General features: G+C 52.1%; 1 protein-coding gene across 1 annotated transcript in view; it reads left to right on the top strand.

Moving 5' to 3' along the window:
• Positions 1–14446, top strand: part of LOC139240489 (serine/threonine-protein kinase WNK3-like) — a 167302-nt gene that overhangs the window by 96707 nt on the left and 56149 nt on the right. Inside the window, exons 3-4 of the mRNA XM_070869024.1 lie at positions 8655–8827; positions 12466–12686. Of these exons, the coding sequence (XP_070725125.1) occupies positions 8655–8827; positions 12466–12686 (394 nt within the window). The remainder of the gene's footprint in view (positions 1–8654; positions 8828–12465; positions 12687–14446) is intronic.

Consider the following 14446-nt stretch of genomic DNA (forward strand, 5'->3'; position numbering starts at 1 on the left):
GGACCCGTTAATCCCGACTCTCTGCTTTATGTCTGCCAACCAGTTCTCTATCCACGTCAGTACATTACCCCCAATACCATGTGTTTTGATTTTGCACACCAATCTCTTGTTTGGGACCTTGTCAAACGCCTTTTGAAAGTCCAAATACACCACATCCACTGGTTCTCCCTTGTCCACTCTACCAGTTACATCCTCAAAAAGTTCCAGAAGATTTGTCAAGCATGATTGCCCCTTCATAAATGGATGGAAAACAGAGAGTCGGGATAAATGGGTAATTTTCCGGTTGCCAAACTGGAACTAGGGGGTGCCGCAGGGATCAGTGCTGGGTCCTCAACGATTTACAATCTATATTAATGACTTGGATGAAGAGGCTGAGTGCAATGTAGCCAAATTTGTTGACGATACAAAGATGGGTGGGAGAGCAAGTTGTGAGGAGGACACACAAGAGTCTGCAAGGGCATATAGATAGGTTCAGTGAGTGGGCAAAAATTTGGCAGATGGAGTATAATGTGGGAAACTGCGGGGTTATCCACTTTGTAGGAAGAATAGAAAAGCAGACTATTATTTAAATGGAGAGAGATTACAAAATGCTGAGGCATAGAAGGATTTGGGTGTTCTCACGCATAAAACACAAAAGGTTAGTATACAGGTACAGCAAGTAATCAGGAACAAGTAATGTAGGCAAATGGAATGTTGGCCTTTATTGCAAGGGGGTGGAGTAGAAAAGCAGGGAAGTCTTCCTACAACTGTACAGGGCGTTGGTGAGGCCACACCTGGAGTACTGTGTACAGTTTTGGTCTCCTTATTTAAGGAGGGATATACTTGCATTGGAGGAGTTCAGAGAAACAGAAACAGAAACAGAAAATAGGTGCAGGAGTAAGCCATTCGGCCCTTTGAGCCTGCAGCACCTTTCAATATGATCATGGCTGATCATTTTTGAAACTTCAGTACCCCATTCCTGCTTTCTCTCCATACTCCTTGATCCCTTTAGCCGTAAGGGCCACATCTAACTCCCTCTTGAATATATCTAACGAACTGGCCTCAACAACTTTCTGTGGTAGAGAATTCCACAGGTTCACAATTCTCTGCGTGAAGAAGTTTCTCCTCATCTCGGTCCTAAATGGCTCACCCCTTATCCTTAAACTGTGACCCCTGTTCTGGACTTCCCCAACATCGGGAACATTCTCCCTGCATCTAACCTGTCCAATCCCGTCAGAATTTTATGTTTCTATGAGATCCCCTCTCATTCTTCTAAATTCCAGTGAATATAAGCCTAGTCGATCCAGTCTTTCTTCATATGTCAGTCCTACCATCCCGGAAATCAGTCTGGTGAACCTTCGCTGCACTCCCTCAATAGCAAGAATGTCCTTCCTCAGATTAGGAGACCAAAACTGTACACAATATTCAATTCAAGGTGTGACCTCATCAAGGCCCTGTACAACTGCAGTAAGACCTCCCTGCTCCTTTACTCAAATCCTCTTGCTATGAAGGCCAACATACCATTTGCTGCCTTCACCGCCTGCTGTACCTGCATGCCAACTTTCAATGACTGATGAACGATGATACCCAGGTCTCGTTGCACCTCCCCTTTTCCTAATCTGTCACCATTCAGATAATATTCTGCCTTCCTGATTTTGTCACCAAAGTGGATAACTTCACATTTATCCACATTATACTGCATCTGCCATTCATTTGCCCAATCACCTAACCTGTCCAAGTCACCCTGCAGCCTCTTAGCATCCTCCTCACAACTCAATCTGCCACCCAGCTTAGTGTCATCTGCAAACTTGCCGATATTACATTCAATTCCTTTGTCTAAATCAATGATGTATATTGCAAAAAGCTGGGGTCCCAGCACTGAACCCCACTAGTCACTGCCTGCCATTCTGAAAAGGACCCGTTTATCCCGACTCTTTGGTTCCTGTCTGCCAACCAGTTCTCTATCCATGTCAGTACATTACCCCCAATACCATGTGCTTTAATTTTGCACACTAATCTCTTGTGTGGGATCTTGTCAAAAGCCTTTTGAAAATCCAAATACACCACATCCACTGATTCTCCTTGTCCACTCTACTAGTTGCATCCTCAAAAAATTCTGGAAGATTTGTCAAGCATGATTTCTCTTTCATAAATCCATGCTGACTTGGACTGATCCTGTCACTGCTTCTAAATGCGCTGCTATTTCATCTTTAATAATTGATTCCAATATTTTCCCCAGTACCAACTAACCGGTCTATAATTCCCTGTTTTCTCTCTCCCTCCTTTTTTAAAAAGTGGGATTACATTTGCTACCCTCCAATCCATAGGAACTGATCCAGAGTCTATAGCATGTTGAAAAATGACCATCAATTTCTCGGGCCACTTCCTTAAATACTCTGGGCTGCAGACTATCAGGTCTTGGGGATTTATCGGCCTTCAATCCCATCAATTTCCCTAACACAATTTCCTGACTAATAATCAGTTCCTCCTTCTCGCTAGACCCTCGGTCCCCTAGTATTTCTGGAAATTATTTGTGTCTTCAATTTATTCAATTGGTCTGCCGTTTCTTTGTTCCCCATTATAAATTCACCTGATTCTGACCTACATTTGTCTTCACTAATGTGATCTTTAAATGTCTGCCATTGCCTATCCACCGTCAACTCTTTAAGTATCATTCGCCAGTCTATCCTAGCCAGAAGAAGATTCATTCGATTGATTCTTGAGATGAAGGGGTTGTCTTATGAAGAAAGGTTGGGCCTATACTTATTGGAATGTAGAAGAATGAGAGGTGATCTTCTTGAAACGTATAAGATTCTGAAGGGGCTTGACAGGATAGATGCAGAGAGGATGTTTTCCCCCTCATGGAGGAATCTAGAACTAGGGGGCATAGTTTCAGAATAAGGGGTCGCCCATTTAAGATGGCGATGAGGAGGAATTTCTTCTGAGGGTTGTAAATCTGTGGAATTCTCTGCCTCCGAGAGCTGTGGAGGCTGGGTCATTGAATATATTTAAGGTGGAGATAGACAGATTTTTGAGCCTAAGGGAGTCGAGGGTTATGGGGAGCGGGCAGGGAAGTGGAGCTGAGTCCATGATCAGATCAGCCATGATCTTATTAAATGGCGGAGCAGGCTCGAGGGGCCGAATGGCCGACTCCTCCTATTTCTTATGTTCTTATGGACTGTCAGTGAGGCGCATCTGTATTTCCAGGCGAACTGTCGCCTAATCGGGGCCTTTTTATCACCACAATTAATAATGTGGTTAATAATGTGTGTAGTTTGGGTGTTTGTATACGATTACAGTTGATTATCATTTTATTTGCCGGTTAAGTACACAAGCTATTCTGCACATAAAGTATGGCAGCAGTCCAAATCTCAAGCTGTGAGCTGGTTGTAACCATGAAGCGGCTCGCTGTTTACAGAATCGGCGTGTGTGTGTGTGTGTGTACATAAGAACATAAGAACTAGGAACAGGAGTAGGCCATCTAGCCCCTCGAGTCTCCGCCATTCAACAAGATCATGGCTGATCTGGCCGTGGACTCAGCTCCACTTACCCGCCTGCTCCCCGTAACCCTTAATTCCCGTGTGTGTGTGTGTGTGTGTGTGTGTGCGCGTGTGTGTGTGTGTGTGTGCGTGCCCACAGATCAATGACTGTATATCATCCCCCCACCACCCGTGCTCGCTGACCTACATTGGCTCCCAGTCCGGCAGCGCCTCGATTTGTAAAATTCTCCATCCCCGTGTTCAAATCCCTCTGTGGCCTCCTCGCCCACTCCCGATCTCTCTAACCTCCTCCAGCCCCCACAACCCGCCGAGATTGCTGCACTCCTCGAATTCCACCCTCTTGTGCATCCCCCGATTTCCGTCGCTCCAACATTGGCGGCCGTGCCTTCAGCCGCCTGGGCCCCGAACTCTGGAACTCCCTCCCTAAACCTCTCCGCCTCTCTCTCTTCCTTTTAAGACGCTCCTTAAAACCGACCTCTTTGACCCAGCTTTTGGTCACCTGCTCCATTAACTCCAAATGTGGCTCGGTATCAAATTTTACGCTCCTGTGAAGCTCCATGGGACGTTTTACCACGTGCAATTAATGGAGAAATGAAGTCTAGAGAAAACTGCAGCCCCCTGAACAAGGAGAGGGAAGACATTAGTCGACAATAGATGAAGGTACTGCCCAGCGTGGACCAGTTACAGACCAGATGGTCCAGGTTCAGTCCCGCCGGGCTGGGTTAGCTGACCTTGGGTGGGATTCCAATCAGGTGCCATTGGTCTCCGCAGCCTTGGGTTAGACAAAATTGCATTTATATAGCGCCTTTCACCACCACTGGACATCTCAAAGCGCTTTACAGCCAATGAAGTACTTTTTGGGGTGTAGTCACTGTTGTAATGTGGGAAACGCGGCAGCCAACTTGCGCACAGCAAGCTCCCACAAACAGCAATGTGACAATGACCCAGATCATCTGTTTGTGATGTTGATTGAGGGATAAATATTGGCCCCAGGACACCGGGGAGAACTCCACTGCTCCTCTTCGAAATAGTGCGATGGGATCTTGTATGTCCACCCGAGAGGGAAGATGGGATCTCGGTTTAACGTCTCATCCGAAAGGCGGCACCTCCGACAGTGCGGCGCTCCCTCAGTACCGCCCCTCCGACAGCGCGGCGCTCCCTCAGTACCGGCCCTCCGACAGCGCGCCGCTCCCTCAGTACCGCCCCTCCGACAGCGCGGCGCTCCCTCAGTACCGCCCCTCCGACAGCGCGGCGCTCCCTCAGTACCGGCCCTCCGACAGCGCGCCGCTCCCTCAGTACCGCCCCTCCGACAGCGCGCCGCTCCCTCAGTACCGCCCCTCCGACAGCGCGGCGCTCCCTCAGTACCGCCCCTCCGACAGCGCGGCGCTCCCTCAGTACCGGCCCTCCGACAGCGCGCCGCTCCCTCAGTACCGCCCCTCCGACAGCGCGGCGCTCCCTCAGTGCCGCCCCTCCGACAGCGCGGCGCTCCCTCAGTACCGCCCCTCCGACAGCGCGGCGCTCCCTCAGTACTGCCCCTCCGACAGTGCGGCGCTCCCTCAGTACCGCCCCTCCGACAGCGCGGCGCTCCCTCAGTACTGCCCCTCCGACAGTGCGGCGCTCCCTCAGTACCGCCCCTCCGACAGTGCGGCGCTCCCTCAGTACTGCATCAAGTTAGATTTTTTTTTTGTGCTCAAGTCCCTTCTGACTCTCTTTAGGACTGAGATGAGGAGGAATTCCTTCACTCAGAGGGTGGTGAATCTTTGGAATTCTCTGCCCCAGAGGGCTGTGGAGGCTCAGTCTTTTGAGTATATTCAAGGCAGAGCGATAGATTTTTGGAATCGAGGGTTCGGGCGGGAAAGTGGAGTTGAGGCTAAGATCAGCCGTGATCTTATTGAATGGCTCAAGGGGTCGAGAGGCTGACTCGTGTTCCTGATGCTTGTGTTTTTATGTACTGAATCGCCCCCTAGTGTCCGCCAGCAGTACCACTCCCGACATTTGCAGTTTATTCATAAAAGTGGAAATCTCAGAACCATTCTATTATTAAAAGGGTGCATAGTCTCCAATAGTTATATGATATCAGAATTTACAGCACAGGTACTGGCCGTTCGGCCCAACGGGTCTATGCTGGTGTTTATGCTCCACACGAGCAAAATTGTAACTAGTACAGGTTGAACCTCTCTCATGTGAGACTCCCTTATCCGGCACCACCCCTCGTCCGGCACCATTCCTGGCCGCCGGGTGGTGCATGCGCAGAACTCCGAGCCCCCCCAGCCCCCAGGTTTCCTATTCACTTTTTAGGCACAGCAATAATGACTTCCCCTCATCTGCCAAAATTCTCATCCGGCTCAGGCCAGGTCCCGAGAGTGCCGAGGTTCAACCGTTAATGCTGCACTCACTCAACATTCAGAAACTGCTTCGCTGGCATAAAATGGGCTGTAGTACTCGTGGCTGCTGGCTCAGAAAAGCCGGCCGTCCTGAGTTTCCCCTGTTAGCTCATTGACTTGTTTATTTTCTGTCTCTGCCTGCCTGGTTCAGCTGCCTCTCCGACCGTGAAGAAAACGGCCCTATTTATTTGTGGGGAGGATACCAGTGTGCGCCTGTGAGCGCGCTCACGCATCATAGAAACATAGAAAATAGGTGCAGAAGTAGGCCATTCGGCCCTTCTAGCCTGCACCGCCATTCAAAGAGTTCATGGCTGAACATGCAACTTCAGTACCCCCTTCCTGCTTTCTCGCCATACCCCTTGATCCCCTTAGTAGTAAGGACTTCATCTAACTCCCTTTTGAATATATTTAGTGAATTGGCCTCAACTACTTTCTGTGGTAGAGAATTCCACAGGTTCACCACTCTCTGGGTGAAGAAGTTTCTCCTCATCTCGGTCCTAAATGGCTTACCCCTTATCCTTAGACTGTGACCCCTGGTTCTGGACTTCCCCAACATTGGGAACATTCTTCCTGCATCTAACCTGTCTAAACCTGTCAGAATTTTAAACGTTTCTATGAGGTCCCCTCTCATTCTTCTGAACTCCAGTGAATACAAGCCCAGTTGATCCAGTCTTTCTTGATAGGTCAGTCCCACCATCCCGGGAATCAATCTGGTGAATCTTTGCTGCACTCCCTCAATAGCAAGAATGTCCTTCCTCAAGTTAGGAGACCAAAACTGTACACAATACTCCAGGTGTGGCCTCACCAAGGCCCTGTACAACTGTAGCAACACCTCCCTGCCCCTGTACTCAAATCCCCTCACTATGAAGGTCAACATGCCTTTTGCTTTCTTAATCGCCTGCTGTACCTGCATGCCAACCTTCAATGACTGATGTACCATGACACCCAGGTCTCGTTGCACCTCCCCTTTTCCTAGTCTGTCACCATTCAGATAATAGTCTGTCTCTCTGTTTTTACCACCAAAGTGGATAACCTCACATTTATCCACATTATACTTCTTCTGCCACGCATTTGCCCACTCACCTAACCTATCCAAGTCACTCTGCAGCCTCATAGCATCCTCCTCGCAGCTCACACTGCCACCCATCATAGCGATTTGGGCCCTTGCCTTGTTCTTGAAGATGTTGCCTTTTGGTGTCCAAAGTCGGATCCAGAGTGAACTGCAAGAAAGGCCAACCTGCATCTCGACAGCGCTTTTAAGGACCTCCGGGCATCCCAAAGTGCTTCACAGCCAGTGAAGTACTTTCTGAAGACTAACCATTGTTGTAATGAGGGAAACGCAGCAGCCAATTTGCACGCAGCAAGCTCCCACAAACAGCAGTGTTTTAGCGATGTTGGTTGAGGGGTAAATATTGGTCCCAGGATACTGGAGAGAATTCTCCTTTCCATTCCCCCCCCCCCCCCCCCCCGCACAGCGCTCCCTCAGCGCCGCCCCTCCGACAGCGCGGCGCTCCCTCAGCGCCGCCCCTCCGACAGCGCGGCGCTCCCTCAGCGCCATCCCTCCGTCAGTGTCAGCCTAGATTATGCGCTGAAGTCTCTGGAAGGAGGCTTGAACTCAAGGCGTTGTGACTCAAGTGAGAGTGCTTCCCATTGAGCCAAAGCTGACATGATAGCATTCTGTACTGAATGGATGCAGACTTGAGCCTAAACACTAATTAAGTTCTATAATCCTAGCCTTTGTTAACACACAACTAAGTACTGAGGATGGATCTAGCGGAACCCCCCACCTCCCAACTACTATCTTGGCTGAACATAGGGACAGGAGGAGGCCAATCAGCCCCTCCAGCCTGTTCTGCCATTCAGTTAGGCTGATCTATATCTTAACTCCATCTACCCACCTTGGCTCCGTAACCCTTAATACCCTTGCCTAATAAAACGATGCGATCAGTAGACCTTCTCTGTCAGCTGAGGCTCAGTGGGTAGCACTCATCTCTGAGTCAGAGGTTGTGGGTTCAAGTCACACTCCAGGGACTTGAGCGCAGAGAAAATCTAGGCTGGCACTCCTGCGCCGCACTGTCGGAGGGGAGGTACTGAGGGAGTGCCGCACTGCGCTGTCGGAGAGGCGGTACTGAGGGAGCGCCGCACTGCGCTGTCGGAGGGGCGGTACTGAGGGAGCGCCGCACTGTCGGAGGGGCGGTACTGAGGGAGCGCCGCACTGTCGGAGGGGCGGTACTGAGGGAGCGCCGCACTGTCGGAGGGTTGGTACTGAGGGAGCATCGCACTGTCGGAGGTTCCTTCTTTCAGATGAGACATTAAACCGAGGCCCCGTCTGCCCTCTCGGGAGGATGTAAAAGATCCCACGGCCACTATTGGAAGAAGAGCAGGGGGAGTTCTCCCCGGTGTCCTGGGGCCAATATTTATCCCTCGACCAACATCACTAAAACAGACGATCCGGGCCATTATCACATCGCTGTGTGTGGGAGCTTGCTGTGCGCAAATTGGCGTTTCCCACATTACAACGGTGAGCGCACTCCGAAAGTATTTCATTGGCTGCAAAGCACTTTGAGACGTCCGGTGGTTGTGAAAGGCGCTATATAAATGCAAGTCTTTCTGTTTTTCCTCTTTCTGGTGGGTACAATTACCACAGCGTTTCGTGCATTAACCCTCAAGGCCCCAAGGGATCTGTAACTCACGAGCCCTTGTAGCACCAGAATATATTTCTGGGGCCCCCCCCCCCTCCCCATTCTCCCTCCCTCACTAAAACGATCTCTCCTCTCCCCTCGCCGTGCAGGACAGGAAGCTTACCAAAGCTGAGCAGCAGAGGTTCAAGGAGGAGGCGGAAATGCTGAAGGGGCTGCAGCATCCGAACATCGTGCGCTTCTACGACTCTTGGGAGTCGGCGCTGAAGGGCAAGAAATGCATTGTGCTGGTGACCGAGCTGATGACGTCGGGAACCCTGAAGACGTGAGTGATTTACCGCGCAAGTCTGCCTCTGGATCGCTCTCCCCGAAGCGTCACAGGTCTCTGGAGCCAGATCATGTGTGTGTTGCCCCCTTCCTGCGTGCCGATTGTACCGTGACAGCCGTCCCTACTCTGTGTTCTCTTTGTTCCCGGTCCCGGCCCCCCCACCCCCCCACCTCACTCGCCACAGCTCCCGACAGGTGATGGTTTCCCACCAGATGGGTACGAATAAAACTAATCTGAGGTGTGGCTCCCAATCAGAGAAATTTACAGCACGCAAGGAGGCCATTTCGGCCCATCGTGACCCCGTTGCGCCGGCCGACCAAGAGCCATCCCGGCCTAATCCCACTTTCCCGCTCTGGGTCCGTAGCCCTGTAGGTTACGGCACTTCGAGCGCACGTCCAAATGTGGTGAGGGTTTCTGCCTCTACCCCCCTTTCAGGCCGTGAGTTCCCCCCCCAGACCCCCACCACCCTCTGGGTGAAGACATTTCCCCTCAAATCCCCTCTGGACCCCCCCCCCCCCCAATTACTTTAAATCTCTGCCCCCTAGTTGTTGACCCCTCTGCCAAGGGAAACAGGTCTGTCCTATCCCCTCTATCCAGGCCACTCACACCTCAATTAAATCTCCCCTCAGCCTCCTCTGTTCCAAAGAAAACAACCCCAGCCTCTCCAATCTTTCCTCATTGCTGAAATTCTCTAGTCCCGGCAACATCCTGGTAAATCTCCTCTGTACCCTCTCCAGTGCAACATCCTGGTAAATCTCCTCTGTACCCTCTCCAGTGCAACATCCTGGTAAATCTCCTCTGTACCCTCTCCAGTGCAACATCCTGGTAAATCTCCTCTGTACCCTCTCCAGTGCAACATCCTGGTAAATCTCCTCTGTACCCTCTCTCGTGCAACATCCTGGTAAATCTCCTCTGTACCCTCTCCAGTGCAACATCCTGGTAAATCTCCTCTGTACCCTCTCCAGTGCAACATCCTGGTAAATCTCCTCTGTACCCTCTCTAGTGCAACATCCTGGTAAATCTCCTCTGTAGTGCAACATCCTGGTAAATCTGCTCTGTACCCTCTCCAATGCAGCATCCTGGTAAATCTCCTCTGTACCCTCTCTAGTGCAACATCCTGGTAAATCTCCTCTGTACCCTCTCTAGTGCAACATCCTGGTAAATCTCCTCTGTACCCTCTCTAGTGCAACATCCTGGTAAATCTCCTCTGTACACTCTCTAGTGCAACATCCTGGTAAATCCCCTCTGTACCCTCTCTAGTGCAACATCCTGGTAAATCTCCTCTGTACCCTCTCTCCGGTGCAATCACATCTTTCCTGTAATGCGGTGACCAGAACTGCACGCAGTACTCCAGCTGTGGCCTAACTAGTATTTTATACAGTTCAAGCATAACCTCCCTGCTCTTGGATTCTACGCCTCGGCTAATAAAGGCAAGTATCCCGTATGCCGCCTTAACCACATTATCTCCCTGGCCTGCTACCTTCAGGGATCTGTGGACCTGCACTCCAAAGTCCCTCTGTTCCTCCACACCTCAATATCCGACCATTTAATGTGTATGCCCTTGCCTTGTTGGCCCTCCCCAAATGCATTACCTCACACTTCTCCTCCGTGCTGGAGTCAGGCAGACGTTATAAAGTGTGCGAGAACTAGGCGGAGTGACTCGCCAGCCCTTGGCGGGTGGGGAGAGGCGTCCCATGAAGTCGGGCTCTTTTTGATTTGCCCACCGCTCCAGCCTCGCGCTCCAAACTGCTCCTCTGACTACGGATAAATACAGGAAATAAAAACTGAAATCGTGAGGCTCGCATTGCGCGCTATAAATTCCATGTGGAGCGAGGTCCTGTGGGAAGGAAGACACTGGGAGTATGTTTGAGTTTGTGTGTGTGTGTGTGTGTGTGTATTGGCACATGCGGCGGAGCCTGGTCTCCAGTCGTCCTGGTTAACCCTTGCCACTGGACCAAGACCTTGCTCCGTCAAGCCCGTGTGGTGGCTGGTGTGCAACGGCCACCCCACCGTTAAAAGAATTCACGCGCAGGCATCTTCCGCCGTTTAAAATGAGTTCATCAGTTACCCGAGTACTCGTTCTCAGTGTGGAAGCAAGTCATCCTCGACCCCGAGGGATTGCCTGTGATGATGGTGGGGGCAGGCGCGTGCCTACCGTCCAAAGGCGGACTCTCCACGCGGGAGAAATTACGTTAGGATCCCGCGTACCGCCACGCCAAGGCACCGCACGCGTCCGTGCTCAATCAGCTGTGTGTCTCCCCATTAATCAATAACTTTGTAGACTTAGTACTTTGTCTCTCCGGCTCCACTCAGTCAGTGTCTACGGTCATTACACTTTTTAGTTAACCTATGTTGGTGATGCAAGTCTGTCAACAGACAGAATCCGTAACTTTCTTCCTGCCTGCGCGGCAGAGCTTTGGCGATACTTCGTAATGGACCAGAAAGTTGTACAAAAAGCTCTCGTTTGTTGGCAAAAGTAACGACAACTTGCATTTATATAGCGCCTTTAACGTAGTGAAACATCCCAAGGCGCTTCACAGGAGTATCATGAGATAAAACAATTTGACAACTGAGCTGCACAAGTAGAAATCAGGGCAGTTGACGAAAAGCTGAGTCAAACAGGCCGGTTTTCAGGAGTGTCTTGAAGGAGGCGAGAGAGGCGGAGAGGTTTAGGGAGGGAGTTCCAGAGCTTGGGGCCCAGGCAACAGAAGGCACGGCCGCCGATGGTGGATCGATTATAATCGGGGATGCTCAAGAGGGCAGAATTAGAGGAGAGGTTGTGGGGCTGTGGGAGATTACCGAGATAGGGAGGGGTGTAGGGGCTGGAGGGGGTTACAGAGGTAGGGAGGGGTGTAGGGGTTGGAGGGGGTTACAGAGATAGAGAGAGGTGTAGGGGCTGGAGGGGGTTACAGAGGTAGGGAGGGGTGTCGGGGCTGGAGGGGGTCACAGAGATAGGGAGGGGTGTAGGGGCTGGAGGAGGTTACAGAGATGGGGAGGAGTGTAGGGGCTGGAGGAGGTTACAGAGATAGGGAGGGGTGTAGAGGCTGGAGGAGGTTACAGAGATAGGGAGGGGTGTAGGGGCTGGAGGGGGTTACAGAGATAGGGAGGGGTGTAGGGGCTGGAGGGGGTTACAGAGATAGGGAGGAGTGTAGGGGCTGGAGGAGGCTATAGAGATAGGGAGGGGTGTAGGGGCTGGAGGAGGTTACAGAGATAGGGAGCGGTGTAGGGGCTGGAGGAGGTTACAGAGATAGGGAGGGGTGTAGGGGCTGGAGGGGGTTACAGAGATAGGGAGGGGTGTCGGGGCTGGAAGGGATTACCGAGGTAGGGAGGGATGTAGGGGCTGGAGGAGGTTACAGAGATAGGGAGGGGTGTAGGGGCTGGAGGGGGTTACAGAGATTGGGAGGGGTGTCGGGGCTGGAGGGGGTTACAGAGATAGCGAGCGGGCGAGGGCCATGGAGGGATTTGAAACCAGGATGAGAATTTTGAACCAGGAGCCAATGTCGGTCGGCCGGCACTGCTGTGAAGCACCTTGGGACGTTTCGCGACGTTAAAGGCACTATATAAGTAGTTGTTGAGGGATGGATGGCTGGGGCAGGTGTGCATATTTTAACTGCTGTGAACTGTCTCCGATTCAGGTACTTGAAACGGTTCAAAGTGATGAAGCCAAAGGTTTTGCGGAGCTGGTGCAGGCAGATCCTGAAGGGCTTGCAGTTTCTCCACACTCGCACCCCGCCGATTGTACACCGGGATCTGAAATGTGACAATATCTTCATCACGGGACCTACTGGATCTGTCAAAATTGGGGACTTGGGCCTTGCTACCTTAATGCGCACGTCTTTTGCTAAAAGTGTTATAGGTAATTGTATTTTTTTTTTTAAGTTGTAAGAGAAAGAACTTGCATTTCTACAGTGCCTGTTGCAAACTCAGGGCGTTCCAAAGCGCTTTACACCCAATGAAGTACTTTTGAAGTGTAGTCACTGTGGTATTGTAGGAAACGCGGCAGCCAGTTTGCGCACAGCAAGCTCCCACAAAAATCATCATCATGGGCAGTCCCTCGAAATCGAGGATGACACGCTTCCACACTCGAAGCGAGTTCTCGGCTGACTCTACCAACGATGTCCCCGCAAGATCCTGCGAATCCCCCGGGAGGACAGGCGCACCAACGTTGGCGTCCTCGACCAGGCCCAACATCCCCAGCATCGAAGCACTGACCACACTCAACCAGCTCCGCTGGGCAGGGCCACATTGTCCGCATGGCCCCGACATGAGACTCTCAAAGCAAGCGCTCCACTCGGAACTCCTTCACGGCAAACGAGCCCCAGGTGGGCAGAGGAAACGTTTAAAGGACATTTCAAGGAGTTTTAAGGACTGTTCAGTCACCTGAGAACTCAATTTTAACGTGGAAGCAAGACTTCCTCGATTTCGAAGCACTGCCTATGATGATGATGATGATGATGATGTACAGTCCAATACGGGAGCCACAGTCCCTGTCACAGGTGGGACAGACAGTGGTTGAGGGAAGGGGAGGGTGGGACTGGTTTGCCGCACGCTCCTTCCGCTGCCTACGCTTGGTTTCTGCACGCTCTCGGCGACGAGACTCGAGGTGCTCGGCGCCCTCCCGGATGCACTTCCTCCACTTAGGGCGGACTGGTCTTTGGCCAGGGACTCCCAGGTGTCGGTGGGGGATGTGACAATGATCAGATCATCTGTTTTAGTGATGTTGGTTGAGCGGTTAATATTGGACACCCGGGGAGAACTTCCTTTCTTTCCCCCCCAGCTGCTCTTCCAATAGTGCCGTGGGATCTTTTACGATCACAAGAGAGGGCAGATGGGGCCATTGGTTTAATGTCTCATCTGAAAGATGGTACCTCCGACAGTGCGGCGCTCCCTCAGTACCGCCCCTCCGACAGAGCGGCGCTCCCTCAGTACCGCCCCTCCGACAGAGCGGCGCTCCCTCAGTACCGCCCCTCCGACAGAGCGGCGCTCCCTCAGTACCGCCCCTCCGACAGAGCGGCGCTCCCTCAGTACCGCCCTTCCGACAGAGCGGCGCTCCCTCAGTACCGCCCCTCCGACAGAGCGGCGCTCCCTCAGTACCGCCCCTCCGACAGAGCGGCGCTCCCTCAGTACCGCCCCTCCGACAGAGCGGCGCTCCCTCAGTACCGCCCCTCCGACAGTGCGGCGCTCCCTCAGTACCGCCCCTCCGACAGTGCGGCGCTCCCTCAGTACCGCCCCTCCGACAGTGCGGCGCTCCCTCAGTACCGCCCCTCCGACAGTGCGGCGCTCCCTCGGCGCCGCACTGGAGTGTCGGCCTAGATTTTTGTGCTCCAGTCCCTGGCGTGGGGCTTGAAGGCATGACCTTTGAATCTGAGGAGAGAGTGACATCTAAACATGACAACATTGTCACAGTACGTCAGCCTGGCTCAGTTGACAGCCTGTGGGTTCGAAGGTTCTGGGTCTGAACTCACAATCCAAGCTGACGCTCCTAGGACGGTGGAGGGAGTGGTGTGTTGTCGGAGAAGCTGTACTTTGGCTGAGGCTGATCTCTATCTAATTCTATTTACCCGCGATGGCTCCATTTCTCTTAATATACTTGGTCATGCCTGAAATGCTGGCCTG

This window comes from Pristiophorus japonicus, chromosome 32, assembly GCF_044704955.1.
Source record: "Pristiophorus japonicus isolate sPriJap1 chromosome 32, sPriJap1.hap1, whole genome shotgun sequence".
Classification (NCBI taxonomy): Eukaryota; Metazoa; Chordata; class Chondrichthyes; family Pristiophoridae; genus Pristiophorus; species Pristiophorus japonicus.